At 41.6% G+C, this 27373-nt stretch overlaps 1 protein-coding gene across 2 annotated transcripts; it reads left to right on the top strand.

The window, feature by feature from the left end:
• Positions 1-1880: 1880 nt before the first annotated feature.
• On the top strand, positions 1881-27373 carry ARL5C (ARF like GTPase 5C; the record flags this gene model as incomplete). Of its 2 annotated transcripts, XM_081344603.1 has the most annotated exons (6): positions 1881-1926; positions 10955-11015; positions 12991-13138; positions 22331-22414; positions 25019-25170; positions 27176-27373. In XM_081344603.1, 6 exons carry the CDS (start codon positions 1881-1883, stop codon positions 27222-27224), a joined length of 540 nt encoding a protein of 179 aa, XP_081200729.1. In that variant the 3' UTR covers positions 27225-27373. The 2 variants fall into 2 exon arrangements, with proteins under 2 accessions (XP_081200729.1, XP_081200728.1); XM_081344602.1 differs by lacking the exon at positions 27176-27373 and having other exon boundaries at positions 25019-25361.

The following is a 27373-nucleotide window of genomic DNA, read 5'->3' as shown; positions in this document are numbered from 1 at the left end:
TCAGAATTTCAGCCATGAATATCCATTGAATAGCATTTATAAGCTAATCCCTCTCAGTCTTCAAAAATCAGACATTTACAAGAAAAATAATATAATAATAATAATATTCAATAATAATAATAATAATAATAATAATAATAATAATAATAATAATAATAATAATAATAATAATAATAATAATAATAATAATAATAATAATAATAATAATAATAATAATAATAATAAATAGAAATAACCAAGTCTAAGGCAGTCAAATCAAAATGACTTGGTCTTTTTAGGTTTTAAAAACCGCAATTTAAGTTTTGGAAAATAAAGTTATGTTTCTTACAAGGACAAGATCTTTATATCTTGCAATTGGCCAAGAACTGTGGATTGTGTGAACATACCCCTTTGAGAGACTGTGGTTAAACAAAATAGTCTATCTAGGGGCATCTGCAATTAGATATCTCCATTGGATTACAGGGAATGGAATGCTGGTTTTCAGATCATTTAGATCACTCCCCCACTTTCAATAGCCCTCCTCAAAGTAGCACATGTTACCGGTATTAGGCATGTGAAGGTAGTCATAAAACACTAGGAAAGGGCCAATATACTTCCCACTACAATACTGGGAGGAAGTGTTAGATCTTCCCGCTTTCCTGCCCCTTCCAGGCCAACCTGCTTCTGCTTTAAGAGAAAACAATTGCAGGGGAAGAAATAATAAATCAAGGTAGGAAAAGATTCTTGGATTTTCGGAAACCTTCTTGCTAATGCACTTGGCAATCTTCAGATCTGTTTTTGGTCAGAGACATTTCACAAATCCTTGGCTGGAGTCCCAAGCATTTAAGTTCCCAAATGGGCAGACTCAGCAGCCTGACCTAGGGCTTATTTAGCCATGCTTTATCCATTGCCTGGATCCAGACTGCAAAGCACTGAACCATAAGCTAACTACCCTGATGATTAGACTCTTTCACACTGACATGTTAATGTCTCTTTCTCTGGTTTTTGAGTCAGAAGAAAGATATGCAAGCATATGTGCACTTTCCTGATAGCCAAGAACCATTTGCACCAGTAACTAGACTTACAAGTGAACCTATCCGTATCAATTTACTGTGGGGAAAATTAGGAAAGCAACTACTAGATTCCTGTGGCTTTGTTTCCCCACTCATCCCAAGTTACCAGCCAATGGGGAACCATCACCTGTGACATATTGTAGACTGTGGGACCATAACTTTATTCATCTTCTAAAATGATTCAGTGACAGGTTGCTGGAAGAAAGATGCTCCAGATTATTGATAACTGCCACATAGGCCGTTTCTGAAGGTGGGCTACTGGTCTCCCAGAAGTCTAATAAATCTGGGTAAATAACCCAGCTCAGCTGACAAGTCAGTGAGGCAGACATGGATTGTGGGGTGAAGTAAGAGGAAACTCATGTGGTCGTGGAGAAGATGGGACCATCTCCAGTGGCAGCTGTCCACTCTAAAACTAGCCTCAAAAGCTAGTTCAGCATCCCTTCCTGAACCTTTTCAAACACCGTCAGTTCTGCTCCCAAGCCAGACCAGCACCAAGCGCCAAGCACCCGCTTGCCTCCCTCCCTCCCGTTCCCCCTCCCCCTTTCCCACAGCGCTCCTCCGGAGTTCCTCGGAGTAAGAAAATGTGGCCTACGGTCCCAGCCCTGTATTGTCCCCAGGTCCTCCTGCCCGATTTCTATCCCGTTTCCACCACGCATTCTGACGTCACTCGAGGGCTCCGCGGAGTCCCCCCTGTCCCCCCCCTAGAGAGTTTTCCAGCCAGAGGGAGGAGCTCGACGGGGGAGGACTTCGCTTCTGACGCGCCACCTGCGGAGTCTATAAAGCGGGGCGGGGGCGAAGGCGTTCGCCGACGAAGCTGCGAAGCTCGTGATGGGTCTGTTTTTCGCGAAACTCCTGAACATTTTTGGAAGCCGCGGTAAGAAGTCTTTGAGCGCGGCGCGCCCGCATTTCCTCCTTTCTTATGACACAATTCCCGGAATGCTAAGGGTGGCTGTCAGTCAGATCGTGTTTACCTTCTTCTAGGTGGTTGTCCACCAACTTTCCCCTACTTTCCCCCTCTCTCTTTCTCTTTAAATCCCACTTTTACTTTGTCTCTCGTTTTGCACCGACCATGCCTTCACGCATTGCATCCTTGCCTCTCATTTCTTTTGTTTCTCATTTGTCTTTCATTTTTAAATTCATTTATTGTCTTTCTTTTCATATTCGATTCCTTTGTTCATTCTGTTTTTTACCTTTTCTTCCTTTCACTTTGCCTCAGCAGCATTTTCATTTTCATTTCCCAACCTTTTCTTCTTTTAAATCTTTTTTTTTCATTTTTCTCTCTCTCCCTTTCTCTCTTTTTACATATTTTCCGTTTTTCACCCTTTGTGTTTCTAAAGTTACAATTTTTATACTTGTCCCGGTCCCCTTTCTTCTTTGATTATTTTATTCGGAATTGTGCTTTCTTTGCTTTTAGCGATTTCACTCCCTATTTTTCCTTACAATTTCTCTGTTTATATTTCCTTTTTTGTTCTCTCTTTTAATTTCTTTTTTCTTTCAAACAATTTTGTGCTATGTTGGAGGGCTAAATTTGGGGTGTGGAGCCTGATCTTTTCAGCATATCAACTAGTAGCTGGTCAGGAAATCTTTTGTGAAGATAACCAGAATTTGCCGTTGTTGTGTGAGCACACAGCCTGTAGCGAAAAGCATTTGTGTACATGTGTGCTTTAGAATGACAGGAAAGAGAGATGGTGTGTGTTGAGGAAGACTGAAACAATGAGGGAAGTTTCTTGGAAAAGACTAAAGCAGTAGTGAATTCTAATGCTTCTTTTACTACAGCGTCTATAATAGGATATTTGTGTTTTCATTTGTAATGATCTTTCATTTTGTATATAGGGCATCAAAGATGACTTAGAAAGTCAGTCTGAAAAGTGTCTTCTGTGTGCACTTGCTTGGGGAAGTAAGTGAACCATCATTATTAGTTATTTCAGGGAGTGCTAGTAAAGGCAGAAGGCAGTGCCTGGGTATCTGATGTTGAAGGGCAAGGGGTGTGTGCTTGGGTGTGAGAACAAATGAATGGGGGGGGGATGTGTGTGCATAGAAATGGGAGAGTGATGGAAAAGTTAGGCTGTAAAGCAGCAACAGATGAGAAGAAAATGTTAAAAGCAGAGGAAATTAAAGCTGGCAGTAGCAGAAAGCTTAAACTGCTATAATATTTAAAGGAAGCGGCTAAGGGATAAATCTTTGAATCCTTATGGTTTGCACACTTTTTGTTTACATTTTCTACTACACACTGGTATCTGAGACAGTAACAATTTGGTCGTTGCAAATATTTTCTATAAATTGGTCAAAATTTGCCCCTTCCATTGTTCTCTGGGAGTCTGGAAATTGCAAAAGTTTTTGAGTGGGTGGGAATATTGAGGATGTTTATGTGGAATTTCTGCCTTTCTTTGGCATGGTTTGTTTGCTTAGGCAAATATTTGGTTGAAAGAACAGTTTCCATCCTTTGTTCTAACTCTCATATGTTCTAAGCAAAATACTTTACATTCCTTAAAGCCTGGAACTATAAAGCCCTGTGCATATATAGCCGCTTTTATATATATCCTGGTTTCACACTCCTAAATATTGCTGAAATGCATACTAGGGGTTTCTTTCTTGGTCTTGGAGTTTTGCTTCTAGAAAGAAAGAAACTCACATGAATATAATATGTACATTTGTACGTGCAGACATGTATATAGCTTCAGCATTGGTTCTCAATCATGTTTTCATGATAAGATGTAAATACAGTGAAAGCTGCCAATATATGAGGCCCCTGCTGGAGTCCCCTTTGCTCTTTGTCCCATGCATTCAACATACCAAAATACACAGGGGGGCCTGCAAACATCCAGGTGCCAGGCTAAATCTAGAGTTTTCTTTATTTTATTGTTGCAATGTGAACTAGTTGTTTAGATTTGTGTACTCTAGACATGGCATCCCATGCCTGGAGTCCCAATAAGAGCTATAGCTAGAGTCTGGGGAGAAGGGAGGGAAGGAGGGAGGGAGGGAGGGAGGGAGGGAGGAAGGAAGGAAGGAAGGAAGGAAGGAAGGAAGGAAGGAAGGAAGGAAGGAAGGAAGGAAGGAAGGAAGGAAGGAAGGAAGGAAGGAATCTCAGAGAGCGATGGGTGGTTGTTTACCATCCAGCAGTGATGCTGGGTGGGTAAGGAAATGAAACTTGGGGAATCCACCTAAAGGTTTCACTATTTTGTCCCACATTACAACCGTAAGGACAGCACCAGCCACATTATTCCAGTGGAGGGATTGGAAAATGTTACGCCAGCAAGTTGGACAATGTTGTGCTTCAGGGTTTAATGGCCGTGGTCTAGGGCTACAGATGTCCTGACATTTTGCTGGCAACCGTGCATCTTCAGAGGCAACGTATTGAGCAAGCATTGACTGAGCTCCTGTCTTTATAGCTAGGTGACCTGCTTGGGTCTTTAGCTCAGCTGATTTCTGATTGGTGCAGAGTCATGAACCCTAAAATGCAGTACTGTCCAACAGATACTGGCCATGGAAGCCTACATATTATGCCAGTGTGATTTTCTGTCACTGAGAGACTGGTGAAGAAAACTTTAATATGGCCAACTGGCTATGACATGTATGGAGAATGAAAACCAGGTTTTACCTCCAAACAGGCTATCCAAATACCGTCCCTTGTGGATTCTGATGTGTCTAAGCTTGCATATACAGCACTGGTTGCATTGGCCCTGCAATATGTAGGCATTCCTTCGTTACTTCCAAGGTTTTCTCCTTATATCAGTCTGGAATATAGCACCAAACTTCTTGATTTCCCGATACATTCATATACTATAAAAATGGCTAAAGTCTGGCAGATTTCTACAAAGAAATAACCATCTTTAAAAATTAGCTAAGCACCATGCAGATGTGTTTTGTTGTTATTCTTTTTTGACATATTCATATGTGCTAAGATGTAACTTACTCCAATGTACACAAACAGGAACAAGCAAAATCAACTTTGAGTATGTGTGTTTTTCTTCCCATCCTGCTATGGGGCCTAGAAGAGAGCTTTGGAAGTCTTAACCTACATTTACAATGGACCAAAACTGTGATCAGCATTAATGATGGCTTGTTTAAATTAAATGAGCTTCCAATTTCAATTTGAATATTATCACTAGTTTGAAATTATGGCTACTTACATCAAAAGTTGATCCAGATAATAAACTAGGTTTCCACAAGTGAGCTCTCTCCCAATGTGTAGGCTTTAACTCCCAGAATTCCAAACTATTCATAGCTACTGATAACCATAGGATGAGAATCTGGTTCAAATGGAAGTGACAGGAATCTTCACTTTTAGTCAAATGGGAGGAGAAATGGACAGGACTCACAATGAAGATTCATTAAGTCTCAACCTTGCTTATCTTATGCCATAAAATATAATACATATGTAGTCAGAAGTTGTATTTGGACATTGGTTGTAGGTGCTCTCTCACTAGAGGTCTCAAAAAAAATGCTCAACCACATGACTGTGATGGTATGAGATTGCTGCCTTGAGCAGGGGTTGGATTATTAGAAGATCCCCATGGTTCGTTGCAGCCTTGTGATTCTATTTTCTATGAAATTATTTTAAGGCAGTGTTCCTTAAACTTTTTGTGGGCAGGATCCCTTCCCACTTTTAAAAGTTATGGAGAACCCCAAAAGAGCTTTTTCTTGAATGGCTATATTTATCAACATATACTGTATTAAAAATTTAAATTGATGCATTCATAGAATATTTGCTGAATGCTGTAAAAATAACAATATTGAATCAATTCGATATTAAATAAAATCTATTCATGAAAAACATTTTTAACAAATAAAAATTATAATGAGAAGTATGAGATTGTTTTAAACTTTTGAAAATATTTTCAGTAATGGACAAATAATTTTGATTTTGCTGACCCCTGAAAGAGCCCTGGGAGAACTCCAAGGTCGTTGGACCACATTTTTAGAAATACAGCTTTTAGAGATAGATGAATGTATTTATCTTATTTTAGGCAGAGGTTGAAACCCAGAAAACAGTAGATAGAACTGGATCCAGCATGATTATATTTAATGTTGAATAAAAATTACATATGATTAATCTAACTGCAATATTTGAAATGCAGCCGTGTATTCAACCATTTCTCCTTTTGTATCATGATACAAATTATAATTTGCATCAAAGTTTTCATCAGCCTTAGGTTGTATATTTCTGTTACAAATTATACATTACAAATTAGAAGACTTCGTTCATATAGAATGAGCCAAAAATGAAGAAACCACATTATAAGTTAATGTTATATATACACACATTCTTTGAGTCCGTATATGGAATTTGAAACAATGCTTGCTAATGCTACTCTTTTGAGATCATCTTGGGATTTGTCTGTATTTAGAGGGAACAAATTATGCCATTGTGTTGTTTTTTTACATTTAAGTAGAGCTTCCTTCCTACTCTGCAAAGCAAGCAAGTTTCATGTAATGACGCTGCCAGCCTTGTTCTTAGAAGAAACAGATTATTTTTAAAAATAGGGCTGTTTGCCAATCGAAAAGGTAAGCTCATTATCTTATTTTCCCATATATGGAACTCTTAGACTACCGTAGGAAAGGAAGGGTTATGATATACAGGGCTGCAACTTGAAACAGTTTTTCTGAACCTTGACATGAATTTAAACAACTGTGTCTCAGAGAGGAAAAAATGTCTTTCAAATGTCCTGACCTACAATCTGTGTTTAAATCAAGTCCACTGCTTAGGTTTTTGTTTTGATTTCTTCCATATACAGGTAAACCTCAATTTACAACCAGCTATTTAATGACTGTTTGAAGTTGTAGTGGCACTGGAAAAAAAGTAACTTTCAACTAGTCCTCGCACTTATGACCCCCACAGCATCCTCACGGTCAGATGATCAAAATTCGGGCACTTGGCAACTGGCATCTATTTACAGTGGCTGCAGTGTGCAGGGATCACCTGGTTGCCTCCTCCACCTTCCCAGTCAGTATCTGAGAAACAAAATCAGTGGCGGAAACTGGATGATTCCCATAACAACTGCAGTGATTCTTTTAACAACCGTGGCAATAAAGGTTGCAAAAATGGGCGCAATTCACTTAATAACCTCTTTGTTTAGCAATGGAAATGCTGGTCACAACTGTGGTTGTAAGACAAGTACTGGGTAAAAAAATCCCCTGGGGAGAAGTGTAAGAAAAGAAAAAAACCCTTTGTTAACATAAAATGAAATGAAAGAGTACTTCATGATCTGTGCCAAAACTTAATTATTATTTTTTCATTCCAAACTGCTCTCTCTTTTTTGTTATATTGCTTGGAGGTCAGGGGGAATGCCATACTAGCAGTAATAGTGGTAGTGGTAGTAATAGTAGTACTAATAATAACAACAACAAATATGATGATGATTATATTTGCTTCTGAATTTTGCTTTGATCTAGCTTTGGTATGGATTCTGTTTGAGCTTCCTGATACCTATGCTTAAGCAGCATGCCTCAATATGGGAACAGACAGCGCAGTGAGCATAGCCATTTCAGCCTGCACAACAACAATGGAGGAGCAGAATGGGACACCTCGGTATGGCCAACTTGGCATGGCAAGGTCACTGCTGCCAGCTCGCCATTGCCAAGTCACCTCTGTTAAGTCAAAGCCTCCAAGTCATCACTCAACATGATCAATTTGCTACAGGGACAAGTTGCCACGGGGAACTGGAGGGAGATCTGGTCAGCGGGCGAGAGAGTGGATGGGCAGAGTGCAAATTAGCAGCAGCAGCAACCAGGGCTTCACTCCCTAGTGAGAGCCGGGCAGGCTCATGAATAAGCGAGTGGGCAGAAGAGCAATAGCGGAAGCCTGAAGCGTCCCATTTTCACACCCCTGCTGCCACCATTGTTGCCACTGCGCCGAGCTCTGGGCCATTTGGAGTTTGGGTCATTTGGCAGTGGTGGCTGTGTTCAGGCCATTTAGTGGCAGTTCCAGTGGGCAGGGCAGGTGGCAGGGTGCATCTCATTTTTACATCCTCTACCACTGCACTGAGCTCCCATCCTCCCACTGCTGCTGTGGCACAGCCCAAGCACTGCCAGCATCAACAATGGCAGCAGGAGTATGAAAATGGGACATGCCTGGCCCCTGCCACCTGCCCCTCCCACTGCCACTACTACTGAACAACCATCACCAGCAAACGGCCTGAACTCCAAATGACCTGGAGCTCAGCACAGTGGTGGCAGTGAGGTGTGTGAAAATGGGAAGCCTCCAGCTGCTGCTGCTCTGGACTCTGCCCACCTGCTCCACCTGCCCAACCAGCTGCAAGCAACAAGTTGTCCCCATTGTCCGAAGTTGTCCGAATAGGCTGTGTTGAGTTGTCCTTCTACAACTTGGCGGTTGTGAGCATGCACAGGTGAATTGGTCACGCCAAGTTATTGGTTCCAAATTGTCCTAGACCCTAGAGGAGTGAGTGTTCGGGGTGTGTGTGGGTGTGTGTGGGTGTGTGTGCATGCGCATGCGCGTGTGCACCCTATCTTTTAGATATCTAAGAAAAATCATTGTACATCCCTGGAGTCTCCCAGCACATACCAGGAATGGTGCTCTTTTAGCTTGCACCAGAAATCTTTCATTGGTAATTCCTACTGTATTCTTTTATTAATATAATTTGTATCAAGAATTCTAATTACAGTAGTAAAACCTAATATGAACTAAACTTAGATAAGGAGGAGCGAATGGAAGAAAAGAAAAAAGTATGGGGGAAAAAGAAAAATATAATAAAAAAAGAAATACATAAAGAAGAGACTTCCAACCTTGGTCACAACAAGTACAAGTGCATTTTATAAGTATTCGTCCCTTATAGCGGTGTTTCTCAATCTTGGCAACTTTAGGATGTGTGGCATTCCCCAGGCAACTATGACTATAGTCCTAGCTATAGTCCTAGCAACTATAGCCCATCTTAAAGTTGCCAAGTGTTGAGAAACACTGCTTTATAAGATTAAGCAGCTATTTTTTCGTTCCACATCACATCCCTGATCTATTCACAAACCCATAAAATCCCAGCTTTTCAATCCTGGGGTTAGCAGAAAGTCCATAAAGGGTTGCCAGAACATTTTCAAAAAGTCTAGACTTTAATTCAGTGAAATATTGTGGCAGGATATGATTTCTTTTCAATTCTTCTTTATTCTTTATCTTCATAGATATGCATGTATAGTCCTTGATGTACAACCATAATGGAGCCTGCTCATTATGGTTGTAAGTTGTGATGGTTGTAAAGTGGGTCATGTGACCAACCCAATTTTACAGTCTATTTTGCGGCAGCCATTAAGTGAATAACCACAGTCATTAAGTGAACACAGTGGTTGTTAAGCAAATGCATTGTTTGCTATGGGCTGTTTTTGCCAAAAAAACAAGTTAATGTTGGGTTTCAACAAACGCATTATAAATTGTGGTCATGTGATCATGGAATGCTGCAAATGGGCATAAAACTGGGCCTCTTGCCCAAAATGCAGTTACATGAACCTCAGAACCAGATCCTCAGTACCTTTTTGGAGAGCTGTTGTAATTTTGAATGGTTGTGATAAAACCTATATATGTGTGTATGTATCTATGTCTCCACTTTCTTAAGAACTGGACTGAGTCTTAACCTTTATTGCTTCGTAAATTTATCTGTGGTAATAAAGGGGTTCTACCTTAGGGATCACCTGCTGCCGGCATCAACTTCCCTCCGCCCTGTGTGCTCCCACAGAGAGGGCCTCCTCAGGGTGCCACCGGTCAGAGAATGTCACCTGGTGGCCCCCAGGGGGAGGTCCTTCTCTGTGGGTGCGCCGGAATTGTGGAACCGTTTGCCGGTTGAGCTCCGGATGGCGCCCGACCTTCGCTCAGTCCGATGTATGCGTATTTCATCTGCACTGGTTGTGATGGTGCTGCTCGGCTTGTGGCACTGCTCAGTTTGTGATTGGTTGTGTGGTCGTGCGCTGAGTGCTTACTGCAGGTGGTGACCATTACGTTTCATTACACAACTGACGTGTGGGTGTGTTTGCAGTGGTTGACTACGTGCAAAAGGTAAATAATTTATTTTAAAAAATCATTGGTGAATTGAAATTTTTTTTTTAATTTTTAGTGTAAAATTTACTATGAACATTTGCCTTAAATACAATAAATTAAATTTATGTTAATTGAATATATAATTTTTAAATAAAAGATTAACAAGATGTGGGTTCCGGCACCTTTTTTCTTACAAAAGAAGCACTGGATATGAGTAAGGATATATTACTATCAAGGATACTTTCTCCATGTTCTATACATGCTAGCGCACTGGCTTGAAACCTTCACCTGCCTAGATCTAGATAGTACCAAATAAGACATGGGACTCTTAGTCACATGGATATGTGATTCTAGATTTGTAGATTCTAAGAATCCTAATTACCTCAACTTGAGTTTGGAGCCTCTAGCAAGGGAATTGTTCTTCCAGGACATATTTGCCAGGGATGTCTGATATACTTGTCAATGAAAACTCCTCCAGTGTGAGGCAAGATGAAGGGTGAGATAAAAATATTAAGCTGTAATTAAGTCAACTTAATTGGTGTAGTTTCAGACTTGTAGGATTACTGGTGGTTTGATATAAGCAAGCCTTGAACTAATGGGTTCATAATACATGGTAAGTTCTAAACTAGGCCAGATCATTATTCCTGCATTGCTCAAGAATCCCTAATAAATCCACAAGCCAACCAAAGGATTTGAGAAGAGGTATGAAATATAGAAAGTATATCAGTTGCATGCATATTTGTTTAGGTATGGATGAAAATAACAGATTCAAATTATTTCAGTTGATAGTCTTGAGCAAACATTCCCTCCGTCTATTCCTCAATTGCATTGTTGCAGTAATAATTCAGTTTATAGGTGAATTAAAGAAATAGCAATTATATTTTTCTACATTAACTCTGACATATTGTACTTTCTCTTCTTCTAGAGCATAAAGTGATAATTATTGGACTGGACAATGCTGGAAAAACCACCATCCTTTACCAGTTGTGAGTGTCTCGTCTTTCTCCTTTCTCAGTATCCAGTGTCTAGTTTAAATAAATCTCTTGTTTTGTTCCCTTTGTAACAGAGTTTAATCCAGGACTAGGTGGCTCATATGCTGTAAGTTGCATACATTTTCAACCTTTTTTTTTCTTTGCAGTTCCCAAACTTTCCAGAGTCATGCCATCAAAAAATTGTAGCAAACCTCTTACAGTGCAACAAACTTAACAGTAAATCTATTAAAAATGAAAGCCAAAGCTCCAAAGTTAAGAAACACCCACCTCTATTCTCTAGTGATATCATTGTGTCACTACTGCATATGTCTTCTCCAAAGTTTTCAGCATTTGGAGAACTCATGTTAAAAAAAGAGTGACTTTGGCCACAAAAAGACCAATTGCCTTGCTTTAATCTAGAGTTGGACTTATAAAATGGAACCTTTTTAAATGCTGATTTGGGGAATTCTGAGAATTGAAATCCACATATTTTAAAGCTGCCAAGTTTCAAAAACACTATATTAGAACATACTTTGCATGTTACAACTAAATTGTGGCTCTTTTGTAACACAGTAGTCTAGGAAATATTCAAATTCTAAAACTATTTGATGGATTACAATTGAGTGTCTGTTTTATATATATATTGCCTTTAGGATACAACCATCAATCATGTATGAAACACATACAGTATGAGCACATTTCTCAATTTGGAGGGGGGGAATCCTAAAAAAAGATAAGACCTACTTTTTGCCATTTAAAATAATAGTAATAGCCCTGATGATACCACTCTAATGGCAGAAAGTGAAGAAGAACTAAAGAGCCTCTTGTTGCGGGTGAAGAAGGAGAGTGCAAAACTTGGGTTGAAACTAAACATTAAGAAAACCAAGATTATGGCATCCGGCCCTCTCAATTCCTGGCAAATAGATGGGGAAGAAATGGAGGTAGTGACAGATTTTATTTTCCTGGGCTCCAAGATCACCGCAGATGGGGACTGTAGCCAAGAAATTTCCTCCTGGGGAGGAAAGCTATGGCAAATCTAGACAGCACACTAAAAAGCAGAGACATCACCCTGTCAACAAAAGTGCGTATAGTCAAGGCTATGGTCTTCCCAGTTGCAATGTATGGCAGTGAAAGCTGGACCATAAAAAAGGCTGAGCACCAAAGAATTGAGGCCTTTGAACTATGGTGCTGGAGAAGACTCCTGCGAGTCCCTTGGACTGCAAGGCGATCAAACCGGTCGGTCCTAGAGGAGATCAACCCTGACTGCTCTTTAGAAGGCCAGATCCTGAAGTTGAAACTCAAATACTTTGGCCACCTAATGAGAAGGAAGGACTCACTGGAGAAGAGCCTAATGCTGGGAAAGATTGAGGGCAATAGAAGAAAGGGGATGACAGAGAATGAGGTGGCTGGATGGAGTCACTGAAGCAGTAGGTGTGAGCTTAAATGGACTCCAGAAGATGGTAGAGGACAGGAAGGCCTGGAGGAATGTTGTCCATGGGGTCGCAATGGGTCGGACACAACTTCGCAGCTAACAACAACAATATCCCTGATAGTTGGCAAGGACTTGGTAGATGGATAAAAATGCTAAATTTAGTTTAAACTCTGGCTATACGAGAAGGAATGGCAGAGCCAGGGAGAGGGGTAAAAATAAGGATCAGTATAGAGTTCTTATGTAGCCATGAATGAAATAGGTCCAGTTCCCTTTGATTGCTGTTGAATCTGATCTAGTTCTAACTAGATACTGACTGTTAGTTGAGAAGATTCCTGTGCCTAGGCTTTTAGCAATAAATCAGTTACATTAAACCTTCACATGTGGACCTGTTTTTCCACATCTGACATGGCTTGGCTGTGGAACAAACAAGAATCATAATGTTATTTGGGTAATTTGAAGCTTAACTGTCTCAAACACCTAGACCTTTATCTGAAGATGGAAATGTATGGGGAAGGTAGGACACTAACAAAGCAGCGAATGGTTCTGGTCTTCCATCAGCCTAATGAATGAAGTTGTGCATACATCGCCTACAATTGGAAGCAATGTGGAAGAAATCACCCAGCACAAGACACATTTCCTGATGTGGGACATTGGTGGTCAGGAAAACCTGCGGTCAACTTGGAACACCTACTATTCCAACACAGAGGTGGGTTGGCTATACTTTAGTAAATAAATATAAGGAAGTTAAATTAATTAATTAATTAATAATACAGTTGGAAGATATCTTGGAGGTCATCTAGTCCAACCCCCTGCTCAGGCAGGAAACTTTATAGCATTTCAGAGAAATGGCTGTCCAGTCTCTTCTTAAAAACCTCCAGTGTTGGAGCATTCACCGCTTCTGGAGGCAAGTTGTTCCACTGGTTAATTGTTCTATCTGCCAGGAAGTTTCTCCTTAGTTCTAGGTTGCTTCTCTCGTTGGTTAGTTTCCATCCATTGCTTCTTGTGCTACCTTCAGGCACTTTGGAGAATAGCTTGACTCCCCTCTTCTTTGTGGCAGCCCCTGAGATTTGGAACACTGCTATCATGTCCCCCCTCGTCCTTTTCTTCATTAAACATACCCAATTCCAGCAACCATTCCTTATATGTTTTAGCCTCCAGTCCCCCAATCATCTTTGTTGCTCTTCTCCGTACTCTTTCTAGAGCCTCAACATCTTTTTTACATCGTGGTGACCAAAACTGGATGCAGTATTCCAAGTGTGACCTTACCAAGGCATTGTAAAATGGTATTAACACTTCACATGATCTTGATTCTATTCCTCTGTTAACGCAGCCAAGCACTGCGTTGGCTTTTTTGGCAGCTGCAGCACACTGATGGCTCATATATAAATGATTGTCCACTAGGACTCTGAGATGCCTCTCACAGTTACTACTATTGAGCAAGGTACCACCTATACTATACCTGTACATTTGGTTTTTCTTGCCTAAATGTAGAATCTTACTTTTTTCACCACTGAATTTCATTTTGTTAGATAGCGCCCAGTGTTCAAGTCTGTCCAGATCCTCCTGTATCTTAAGCCTATCTTCTGGAATGTTGGCTATTCCTGCCAGCTTGGTGTCGTCTGCAAATTTGATGAGTTCCCCATCTATCCTCTCGTCCAAATTGTTGATAAAGATGTTGAAGAGCACTGGGCCTAGAACAGAGCACTGGGGCACCCCACTACACACTTCCCTCCATGTAGATGCAGTTCCATTTTGGACCAGATGCTGAGTACGGCTGGTTAGCCAGCTACGAATCCATCTGGTGCTGTCTAACCCACATTTTTCTATCTTATCAAGTAGTAGGTTGTGATCTACTTTATCAAATGCCTTACTGAAGTCCAAGTAAATTATATCCACAGCATTCCTCTCATCCACTAATTTTGTCACTTGTTCAAAGAATTCAATAAGAGTTGTCTGGCATAATCTGTTTTTGACAAACCCATGTTGGCTTTTAGTAATGACTTTGTTTGCCTCTAGGTGTTCGCTGATTCACTGTTTGATTATCTTTTCCAGAATCTTCCCAGGTATTGAGGTCAGGCTGATAGGTCTGTAGTTTTCTGGATCTATTTTTTTCCCTTTTTTGAAGATGGGAATTACATCAGCTCTTTTCCAGTCCTCTGGTAGTTCCCCAGTGCTCCAGGATCTTTGAAAAATATAGTTCAGTGATTCTGAGATAAACATCTGCCAGTTCCTTGAGAACCTTGGGGTGTAATCCATCTGGTCCTGGTGATTTGATATGGAATAGTGGGAAGGCTAACGATCCAGAGTTGTGTTTCTTGAGCTCTCATATTCTGCTCTTTGGCCATTGGTTAGTGGGACACCATGCACGAAATATACTGCTATCTAGATACAGGCTGTACCTAATCACAGAAGGGGCAAAGTCTATGCCAGAAAAGATAAACATGTCATTATGTATGTAAAGTTCACTTTTAACTGCTTAAAGTTTTTGTTCCAGGTGCAGATAGTCCTTGACTAATAACCATTCATTTAAGTAACCATTTGAAGTTACAACAGCACTGAAAAAGTGACTTATAATAACCAGTCCTTACACTTACAACTGTTGCAACATACCAAGCTCACATTATCAAAATTTGGGCATTTGGCAACCAGAGATGATCGTTGCAGCATCCCAGAGTCATGTGATCACAATTTGCAACCTTCCCAGGTGGCTTCTGATAAGCAAAGTTAATTGGGAGAGGTGGGGAGCTGAACTTGCTTAACAACTGTACATTTATTTAACAACTGCAGTGATTAACAACTGTGGCAAAAAAAGCCCCCAGACATGGCTCACTTAACGGCCTTGCTTAGAAATGGAAATTCTGGTGTCAAATTGAAGACCTGGACACCGTTTCAGAAATGCCCATCGTACATCCGCTGTTTCTTCTCCTGTTTACAACTAGCTTCATAAGCAGCACATAAGGTTGTAAGATTTGGGCAATAATTTTGGGAATGAAAGTTTGCGTAAGCATAATCCGCTTATGGTAAGTTAAAACACAAATGATATTACAGTCTTGCACATGGGTGGAGTATTTTTAAAAAGAACTTAAATCCCATTACCATAAATATATATAATTAATACACTACTCTCAGTCAATGCTTCATAAGGGTTAAATCTCAACTCATAGTTCTGGATCAAGTTTATATGAGTGCAATGCTTAAGAAAAAGCTCTAAGACCTGCCAATATTAACCAATATTGAACTGTCCAAAGTCTTGTGGCTATGTCAGTCCCCCTCCCTGTAAGTTGATAACAAAAGCAAAGTCAAAGGTTCAAAAGACATCAGCTTACAACAGGGGTTTTCAGCCTTGCTAACTAAGATGTGTGGACTTCCCCAGCATGTTGGCTAGAGAATTCTGGGAGTTGAAGTCTATACAGTATATCCTAACATTGCCAAGGTTGAGAAACGCTGATTCAGAGGCACCACTTTGGTGAAAGCTAGCATGGAATTATGCTATTTAGAAATACTGTTCAAGTAGTTTCTAGGGCAATGTTTCTGTGTTCAATGGACTTGCTTTTTAACAATATTTTTTTAGTTTCCAAAGGTCATTTGTATGGCACACATTATCCTGATATAAAAGGAGGTTTGTGTGCCTGTTCTCATGTTTGTTTTCAAATGTGAAAACCAGACAACTAGAAATCTAAAATTTGCCACTGAATTTCAGGGGAACTTGATTGGAAGAATATTCTTTGATCTTATGTTTGGTTTTCTCTAGTAGCTGTTTTCTGCCACTCTATTTCCTCTTATGTATTGATATTCTGCTATTTCATGCAAAGTTATTGCTTACGTGTGCATTTTGTGAGGGATGTGAATTACCCGTGAGTCTTGACTGTATCATAGTTTCTGTTTTGGTAGAACAAAGGCAAGCTGTGAGTCATTCTTCATATGCCAAAACTGCATTCTTGACAGTTTTACATATGAAATGTGATTTTCTTCTCTTACCTTTTCCTATATGCTTTCCAGACAGTACACCATTTGCCAAGTAGAAATTTATTCGTACATTTTGATTACTGTAATGTATTGGGCTTGCTTTGTTAAGGGAACACCACGTGGTAATTGCTGGAAGGCTGTTTGAGCAGGGAAGCTGGCTAACGGCTCCCAGATCCTCAGACAACCTGTCTCCAGCGCCACTATTGGTTGCCTCTAGGGCGGCAATGGGTTGCTTCAAACCTATTGGCCGCCACCTAGAGGCCAGGGTATGAATTGCTACATCTGCAGCCCTGTTCCTTAGTTCAGATCCTGCCAGCAATAAACCATGATTTTTGCTGAACTCACTCACCTCATCTTCATTCCTGCACAATGAACCCAGTACACAACACTGACAATGAAGGTGGGATTCTGCTTCTCCTTTGAAGCTGAATGTCATTAGGGGAGAGGCAGCGCACGCCTGGTAGGAAAGCAATACCCCCCCCTATGGTCGGCTAGCTCAGCCACACTAGCGACCACGCGCTCAGAGGACCAGTCCCTGGGCAACGGGGGAACAGGATTTGAAGACGCTGAGAACCATCCGCGAAGACCAGCAGAATGCCCAAGGTCGGAAAGCTGAGAGAATTCAACATCAAGCAGCCAGAAGAGTGGCCCTCGTACCTGTCCCAGGTTGAGAACTACCTTCGAGCGAACCAGGTCACTGGACAGACTGAAGGCCGCCACACTACTCTGTGTGTGCAGCACAGCAACATTTGATTTAGCCGAGAACCTGTTCACGCCAACACCGTTGGAGTCCATATCCTTTGCAGAGTTGAAAAAGAAGCTTGGAGAACATTTCCAGCCAAAGATGTCGGTGATCACTTGGCGCTATACCTTCAAGCAAAGAATACAGCAACTGGGAGAAACCGCATCCGAGTACATCGCGGCCTTGAGGCAGGATGCATGCCTGTGCCAGTTCTCCGACCTTGAGGAGAGACTACAAGACCAGCTTGTCTGTGGCCTCCACAACCGAGAGCTACAGCAGAAGCTTTTCGCCAGAGAGGTCCTATCATTTTCAGATGCACAGAAGGAAGTCATGGCGGACGAAGCCGCTGGCGGAGCCGTACAAGCTATTCGGCCTACCAAAACTGCACAATGCAAAGAAGCCATCCACCATGAGGACACCAAACACACAGAAGGCCCCAAAGAAGACACCAAAGTCAACAAATTACACAGACAACCCGACCAACAGCGTCGCAGCAACAAGCAACAAGAGACTATTTACAAGGCAGATCCCTTTCTTAGATGTCCAGGTTGTGATGGCCGCCACCAACGTTTGGACTTTAGGTTCCAGACAGCCATGTGCCAGGCCTGCAGGAAGACCGGCCACATCGCATCCATCTGCAGAGGTCGCCAGAGGGACCAGACTGCGAATCGCCAGTCAGAAGATCCGACCAGGAGAGGTACTGGGGCCCTGGGGCCGTATAGCGTGGGGTTTTGCTCCAGCCGCAGAAGCGTGTGCCGTACCAGGTCCCGCCGCCTGATTAAGCCCAAGTATAGACTTCAGGTGGAGCTGCAAGGGGTCCCCTGTAAGATGGAGCTGGACACAGGCTCTGCCATTTCTATTATTTCCCTTGAAACATTTAATTTCACTTGTAGTCACATTAAGAGATGGGCAAAGCTGAGGCCTTCTGACATTGTACTAACTGATTTCCAGAATGCCAAAGTCGCAGTCAAGGGTGAAGCCACTCTAGCTGTTAAATTTAAGGGGTTTTCAGGGCACCTGGATGTTGTTGTAGTAGGGGGCCAGAGAACGAGCCTAATTGGGCTCAATTGGTTTGATGCACTAGGCATCCAAGTAACTGGAATCAACCGTACACAAGTCGTGGGTCTAGCAACAGTATGCGAGGAATTTGCAGATGTATTTGATGCAGCTCTGGGAACATACACGGGCCCACCAATAGCATTCAAACTAGACTCGAATGTAGTGCCAGTCAGGATTAAGCCTCATAGGGTCCCATTTGCCCTCAAGCACAAAATAGACACTGAATTAGATAAAGTTGTTGAACAGGGCGTCTTGCAACCAGTAGATGGTGGGGAGTGGGAAACTCCTATTGTAACACCACTAAAAGCCAACAGGGAAGTCAGAATCTGTGCAGATTATAAATGCACAATTAACTGGGCCTCAAACAACATGCATACCCAGTTCCAGTAGTAAGCCACATCCTGGCATCCTTGCAGGGTGGCATCATTTTTGCGAAATTAGATTTGGCTCAGGCCTGTCAGCAACTGCCTGTTGATGAGGTCACAGCCACAGCACAGAAAATTGTAACCCACAGGGGGGCATTTAAAGTAAAGTGCCTGCAATTTGGGGTCAGTGTAGCCCTGGGCATTTTTCAGGGCATCATGGAACATACACTCAAGGACATTCTGGGGGTTTTCCCCTATTTTGATGACGTGCTTATTGCCAGAGAATCCACTGAAGTGCTAGCAAGGAGGCTCAGAGCCGTCTTGCAAAGGCTGCAAGAAGCAGGCCTCAAACTTAAAAAGAATAAGTGTGTCCCTTCAACTGAATTCTTGGGGTTTCACATTGATGCTGATGGCATCCACCCTCCTGAGTCTAAAGTAAAAGCCATTCAGATGGCACCTAGCCCTAAAACAAAAGGAGAACTGCAGGCATTCCTGGGCCTCCTCAATTTTTACCACGCGTTCCTTCCTAACAGACTCTTAGATAAAAATGCTCCATGGAAGTGGAATAGCATTCACGAAAAAAAGTTTTTAGGAATTGAAGTCACTTCTGTCGGTCAGTTCCACCATCACTCATTTCAAGGAGTCTAAACCAGTTTGCTTAGCGTGTGACGCATCCCCATATGGGGTGGGTGCAGTCTTAAGTCACTTAGAGGAAGATGGAACTCAAGTTCCAATTGCTGTTTATTCAAGAACACTGTCCTCTGCTGAGCGTAATTATGCTCAAATTGACAAAGAGGCATTGGCCATTGTAGCTGGGGTTAAAAAATTCCACGACTACTTATACGGCAGGGACTTTATGGTCTTCACAGGCCATAAACCGCTTTTGGGGTTATTCACTACAGACAGACAGACACCCCATATATTATCCCCTAGAATGCTGAGATGGTCCATTTTTTCATCAGCTTATACGTTTAAGCTGATTCACAAACCCAGCAAAATATGGGCGATGCAGATGGCCTGAGCAGGCTTCCACTGCCACAAATTGAACCATAAAGCATTGGCTAAAAGCTATTTATGGTGGCCAGGATTAGATAAAGCCATTGAGGCCCAGGTGCATGTATTGTGTAGTGGGTCCGACGCAAGGAAGAGACGCCAGCCGGAGTACGTGTTCAGCTCTTTATTGGAAGGGGGTAGCATACTGAGGAGTGAGGGTTACCTGGCCTCCTTAAATACCTAGCCAGGTGACTGGACAGCCAATGGGGTTGGCCCTAGGTTTCCCGCCGAAACTGGGTTTCCTGCCAAAACCGTTCAGGCCAACGCCCCCTGGTGGCTGTTGCTATGCAGGTGCCTGCATACATAACAGCATGGGTGTTATACATGTCAGCAATCAAGGCCTGAAATGCCACATGCTCCAGTTCACAGGTGGGAGGAGACTCTTTGTTATAGTGGTCGACAGCCCCTCTAAATGGCTAGAAGTTATACCAATTGCAAACATGACTACTGCTAGGACCATCCAGGTGCTTAGGAAACTCTTTGCCACACACGGGCTGTCGGACGTTGTAGTGTCCGATAATGGGGCCCAATTTGCTGCGGCAGAATTTCAGGCGTTCCTGAGAGCAAACCTCATTAAGCATGCAACGTCGGCCCCGTTTCACTCATCTACTAATGGTCAAGCCGAAAGCATGGTGCACACCACAAAAGAGTCGCTGAGGCGTATAGCGACTGGGGACTGGCACCACAGAGTGGCCGATTTTTTGCTTTGCCAACATTCCACACCATGCACGGCTACTGGGAAAAGCCCAGCAGAGCTGCGCTGGGGGAGGCGACTGATCACAAAACTGGATAGATTGCACCCAGACTGGGTAGCAGCAGAAGCCTCTCACCCCAAACCCCTGAGGGGTCTGCCAGTGGGTGATGGGGTGTGGGCCAGAAACTACAGGCATGGGAACTTGTGGGTGCCAGGAAAAATCACTAAAATGTCAGGCCCTCTCTCTTATGAAGTGGGCCTAGAGGGCGGGCGAGTTGTCCATCGCATATATCGATCAGCTTAGGAAGCGTTTTCCAGAAAGGCCACAAAGTGAGGACTTCGTCATAAGTCCTTACCAAGGGCCATCAACCGGCAGCCAGGCCGATCCATGCATAGACTCTGAAGGCTCAAACAGCCAAAGCAACGGGGAGTTGGCCGTAGGGGAGGAAAGCCTGGAAGTGCAACATGGGTCCCCTGATGGAGAAAGCCAACCTGAGTTCTACAGCCGCTGTGCTAACTCTGCTGAACAAACTGACTCTGGGGTGGGCCAACCTGAAAAGGCCAGCCAGAGATCACCGAGCCATCCTGAATCGCTTGAACTGAGAGACACTGGTCTACCCAGCTCAGCGGGCAAGCTGGTAGGCCAGGAAGTGCCTCGGTCCCCCAGGTGTTCCACAAGGGCTCGCAAACCTTCTGCTTATCTGCAAGATTTTGTCCTGAAATAATAAAGCTATAATGTTGTATGTACCTTATTGTACTGCCTGCTTATCTACAAGATTGTCCTGAATAATGAAGCTATAATGTTGTAAGTACCTTATTGAGCTGCTAGCTAGGAAACACCTGTATTAGCTAAGAGGAAACCTGTTTTCTCACACCATTGTTATACCTTTTGTAAAATTGTATTGCTGTAATTACTTTCTGTTGTTGCTATAATGTTTGTTCATTCTAGGGGGGAGGGTTGTAATGTATTGGGCTTGCTTTGTTAAGGGAACACCACGTGGTAATTGCTGGAAGGCTGTTTGAACAGGGAAGCTGGCTAACGGCTCCCAGCTCCTCAGACAACCCGTCTCCAGCGCCACTATTGGTTGCCTCTAGGGCGGCAATGGATTGCTTCAAACCTATTGGCCGCTGCCTAGAGGCCAGGGTATGAATTGCTACATCTGCAGGCTTGTTCCTTAGTTCAGATCCTGCAAGCAATAAACCATGATCTTTGCTGAACTCACTCGCCTCGTCTTCATTCCTGCACAACGAACCCAGTACACAACAATTACCTTTTAAAAATCCCCCTGGGAAGATGTTTAGAGAGCTCCATGTCTCTTTCAGTTGGTTCTCATTCCCTCTGCAGAAATGCCCTGACATTATTTTATTCTCTGGCTTGCATGAATTTTGATCTGATGTTAGGAATGTATTGTGATTATTTAATTCTGTTGTTCCTGTAATGAAGACAAGCTTAGTAGTTGTGCAAAATAATGAACCTTGGTTTAGTACACACTCATCAAACCTCTGCGCTTCCTGACCAATGTATTTAAGATATAATATTAACTTAAATCTTAGACGTTGGCAAGTAAGACATTCCATTGAGGGTGCTGCTGTTAGATTTCTAGTTCTAAATATTCCTGTTTAGTCCTATTTCCATTCCCTCTCCTGCTTGGTCTTTTACTTCCTCCCATCACACAGGTAGTTTTCTACAGCCATCAAGAATGCTTACTTTTCTTTCTTTTGAAGTTTTCCTGTGTGATGGGACCTTTCTTCCAAGCCTTCTGATATTTCCTCCTTCTCCAATGTTTGGAGCATACAAGGGCTGGAACTCAAAAACTAGGTTCACAGGAATGGTTTGCTATTGAGTAAAATAAAATTGCTTCGCTCACCCAATGTGCTGTATCACAAACATGGTTTACAAATCACAATTTCTGCAATATATTATGCTTGTAATGTGTTGTATGAACTCATCCACTGCTTCAATTCTGTTCACTTAGTCTTGATCAAGTTTATAAATGTGGTTCTTTTTCCTTTGATCAGTTTATCATCCTTGTGATTGATAGCACGGATCGTGAGAGGCTGACAGTGACAAAAGAAGAGCTGTATAAGATGTTAGCTCATGAGGTGAGTTGGCCTGCTACCACATGCAGAGGTATATGTTGTGTGAGATTTCAGATGTTGCTCCCCAGATGTTTTGTACCTTTTATGTTCCTGGGCATCTTTTATATTTGCTGTTACAATGCTGCTTGAATCAATTACAAGCTGGTCCAGCCACGGCACTAGAACTGGCTGAATTTCATTTCTAAGTGCTTGGATGGAAAAATCTCCCTCCAAGGAGAGAGTCAGCAGAGAACAGGCTATGGCAGAACATTTTATTTTTTATTTCTTTTTAGAGATTATTTATATGAGAAGTCATCAAAGTGGTATTTAGTACTTGAATTAATTCCATATATTCTACCACTCCTCCAATATTTATAGACCAGGTCCAATTATAAGATCTGTTGGCCACAAACTGAATCACCCAAAGAACCTCAGCGCCGTGAGAACACTAGCTGGATCTGCTTCACAAGCCACCTGCTAACCAGCTCATGTCTGAAACGTGTGAAACTGAGATTACTGCAGATCAGTAGCAACAACTGAATCCTAATAGATCTTCCATCATTACAGATAGACTTTGACTTACAACAACAGATCCCAGAATTTCTGTTGTAAGTCATGATGGTTTTAAATCAAGGCACCCAGGTGACAAGACCCAATTTTATGTCTTTTTGTGGCAGGCATTAAGCAAACACTATGATTATTAAGTAAATGTGGTGTTCATTAAGCAAATGCCACAGCTGTAAATGAATCCATGGATTTGTCTGTGCAGAAACTGGCAAAAAAGGTCAAAAACTGGCAAAAATCATTGTAAATCACAGCTATGTGATTGTGGAGTTCAGCAACTGGCCATAAAGATGAATCAGTTGTCAAGTGCCCAAAACAATGTACAGCAGCGGTGTCAAACTCGCAACGTCGCGTGACGTGGGCACAGTTTCAGCATGATGCATCTGGCCCCTGTTGTACAATCATGACTGTGAGATGTGTGTGTGTGGGGGGGGACTGGAACTTCAGAACTGGGTCATAAGTAATATTTTTAGAGCCATTGGAACTTTAACTGGTCACTACGTGGCTGGTCATTAAGCGAGGATTACCCGTATCTTCCTGGAGCTCTCAGTACACAGCACTAGCCTAGGCATCCATAGCTAATATTACAATGACACTAAAATAATGAATTGTGATGTCACAATGCAAGCTGTTCTGTTCCTTCTGAAGTAATCCTACATTTTCAATTATTGCCAGTGAATTATTTTAAATGTGAAGATTTTCTTTAAGTCTTTTCTGCCCTGAGACCAGGGAATTCTTACCAATATCTTAATTGTTCAAGATAAAACAGACAATTAACAACAATGAACATTCTAGGACATTCTGGACAAAGATGAAAGGTTTATCCTGCATATGAAAGTAAGAGCTACAGGCTATTCAATGAGAGCAACAGGGAAATTTCAGATGTTGATATCTGAAAGAAAAAGGATCCAGAAGTTGGAGATTTTGGAAGAAGACTAGAAGGAGCCTGATTACTAAGTTTCTGCCCCAGAAATACTGGTTAAGTGCACACAGCACAGGAAACCATGCTTTTGTTCATTAAACTTTGTTAAATGAACCACATTGTTTGGCCTCGCATATTTTATCATCATAAACCATAATTACAATGGTGGTTTGCTAAATAAAAACTAAATTACAGCTACATGATTCATATTTCACAGCAATCTATTTCAATGATGGTTTGTAGAATAATGGAATGTAGTCATGATGCTAAGCCATAATTAATGGTTTATTAAACCACAATTACTGGATTCCATATCATGCTTAAATTTGTTTTTTATTTGTCTTTTAAATTTACATTGCCACCCATCTCACTTGCATGTGACTCGGTGGCGATAATAATAATAATAATAATAATAATAATAATAATAATAATAATAATAATAATAATAATAATAATAACAACAACAACAACAACAATGTTGGAAGGGATCTTGGAGGTCATCTAGTCCAACCCCCTGCTCAGGCAGGAAACCTTATACCATTTCAGGCAAATGGCTGTACAGTCTCTTCTTAAAAACCTCCAGTGTTGGAGCATTCACCACTTCTGGAGGCAGGTTGTTCCACTGGTTAATTGTTCTAACTGTCAGGAAGTTTCTCCTTAGTTCTAGGTTGCTTCTCTCCTTGATTAATTTCCATCCGTTGCTTCTTGTCCTGCCTTCAGGTGCTTTGGAGAATATATGGATAAAGAAAACTAACAATTACAACCTACCGTTATTAAGATCAGTTAAAACTAATTAAAAAGTATGAAAGGACAAGAGGGAGTGCAGTCTAAATGAGTGCAGTGCAATTATTTATAGGATCCCCACTTCCATGGGATTCTCAAGCCCAATGGCATATCCAGGTTTTGAGGAGGGTTCACAAATTGCTTCTACAAATAAACTGACCATGTTCAATCCACAAATAAACATTGACCATGTTCAATGTCTGCTAAGCCACAGACATTGTACTGGGAATTACTTTTGTGACTGTCTTCTCTTCTGAGCTTTATGTGATAGCTTTATGTGTTACTTCTCTCATTTTGAATGAGTCATGAATTGATGGAAACTGGAGACAAACAACGTGTTCCCTTTTTTCTTTCCCCAGGACCTGCGTAATGCAGCTGTGTTGATATTTGCCAACAAGCAAGATGTAAAAAACTCCATGTCTACCTCTGAGATTTCGAAGTTCCTCACCCTGAGCTCCATCAGAGACCACCCGTGGCATATTCAAGGGTGCTGCGCACTCACAGGAGAGGGGTCAGAAAACCAGAATTACACCTCCTGTATACTAGGAACAGCTGGAGGCTTTTCCCTCTAGAATGGGGGCCTTAAACTCAAATAGGGTGGTGGGGAGCACATGACATTAAGTGTGCTAATTGGTGCCTTGCATTCAAATGTGCAACAAATATTAAATACGAATAGCTATCAGTTATGTCAATTTCATCAATAATTAAAATGGTTTATTATTTATAATTAATAATAATCTACAAATTAAATGCAAATGATGCTCTTGATGACACATACAGTAAAAGCAAAAATATGCTATCTGCTATAACAGTAAACTTGTATGCCTGTGGCTGCAATTGTCACCCCATGTCATCCCACACATTCCTGAAGCCAGCTAACAATGACGAATGGTCATTTCAGCAGCAAGAGTCACTCTACACCTGAAGGGTAATTACATGCCATCACCAGACCTGCGATGGTTCAAAACCTTCAAAAACCCACCAGGGCAGCTCACTGTTCTTTGCTGCTGCCTGGCCTGCGTGGGCTTTGTTGTGGGACAACAGTCAAACCATAAATTTGACACCCCTGCTATAGAACTCTTTGCTGTGTGAAATGAATGCCAATCTTAAAAGGTATCAGGTTTTTCTCTCGATAAAGGAACATAACTTGAAAGTAAGTTGGCTTAGCAGGCCAATAAATTCAATATTGCACAACACAGCTTTCTGTCTCCTTGCCAATCCTGGACTGGAGCCCTGGAACACTTTTAAATGGATTAAGGCTATTTTCTATGGTTGAAATACATCATGAATGGAAATGTTTGTGGTCAATAACTCATCTAATTTAAATTGATTGATTTTTAATAATGGTTCTTAGAAACATTGAAGATGGCCAACACTGTTTTAAATGTATGAATGTGGAAGGGGTGGGGAAAAGAGGAAAATATTTCCTTAAGCTGTATCTGATTAATATACTGCTCAAAAAAATAAAGGGAACACTTAAACAACACAATGTACTGTATTTAATAGTAGGATGTCTTATCTTGTGTTCCCTTTATTTTTTTGAGCAGTATATATCCATGTATAATTTCTCTAAAGAAAAACGTATCATATCATAAAGATTGTCCAATCAACCAGAAGTAATTGAGAAAATCATTTTCACTTTGGACAGCCTTAATTGTGCCCTGTTTAAAAGGCTGGTTTCTGGTTGTTTCTACATAATATGTGCTATCCTTTCGATTCAACCCAAGTTTAAAATTAAGGAATGCAGAAATACATCCTTTTGAAAGTTAAGAACATATCTGGACCCCTTAGAGCAGGGGTGTCAAACTGCCGGCCCGCAGGCCGGTTGCTTCATGTGGAAGCTGTGCCCACCCCAGCTCCAGCAATGTGAAAAAAGTCACAATATGTCACAACACATCACATGACGCAGTGAGTTTGACACTTAGACATATCTTGGGTACTCTTCCATAATTCTTGCTTAGGGGTTGATGGGGCTGGTCAGAAAACATCCATTTACCAGTAGGCAAAACAGTACAGTTACATTAGCCTTTTAGATGCTGACCATTAACCTCAGTTTATCTTTTTTATATCCTGAGCATCTGGTTCAGGGATCTCCAAACTTGGAAACTTTAAGACTTGTGGATTTCAACTCCCAGAATTCCCCAGCCAGCATGGCTGGCTGAGGGATTCTGGGAGTTAAAGTCTAAAAGTCTTAGAGTTGCAAGGTTGGAGATCCTGATCTAGTTGAAACCATCTACTTTTTTTCTTAGCTGATATCTTTCTTAGAATGCAAGTGGAGATCCAAGCAAAACCTAGAAAGTTTTTTGAAAATAAAGAGGCCAGAAACTGGAGCAGTATGTCAGGTGCCCTCCAATACAATTTTTTAAAGAAGTCAATTGATGCAACCTGTCTAGGTTCTCCGATAAAGAGAAGAAAATGTTTTTTTTGTTGAAAGGATCCAAGTTAATATCAGTTTTCTTCTAGGAATTGTGAATTTTGGGTTTTCCAGTATTAATCATTTCTTTTTCTCCATTCAGCCTTCCTGCTGGTTTAGAATGGATGATATCTCAAGTTGCTGCCAAGTAATCTCAGCCAAAACTACTTTGGGACTGGGGAAAAGCAAAACAACCCTTATATTTATTTCCACTTTGCAAAACGCTCAGGATCTGTTGGACCTTGGATGGCTTTTTTCTCTTTGCTAAAGCCATCAGTATTTTCAAAATACTTTCTGAGCA

The sequence above is a fragment of the Vipera berus genome, assembly GCF_964194415.1.
Source record: "Vipera berus genome assembly, chromosome: Z".
Lineage (NCBI taxonomy): Eukaryota > Metazoa > Chordata > Lepidosauria > Squamata > Viperidae > Vipera > Vipera berus.
Note: the sequence above shows the minus strand (reverse complement) of the source record. Positions and strands in the feature narration are given on the sequence as shown.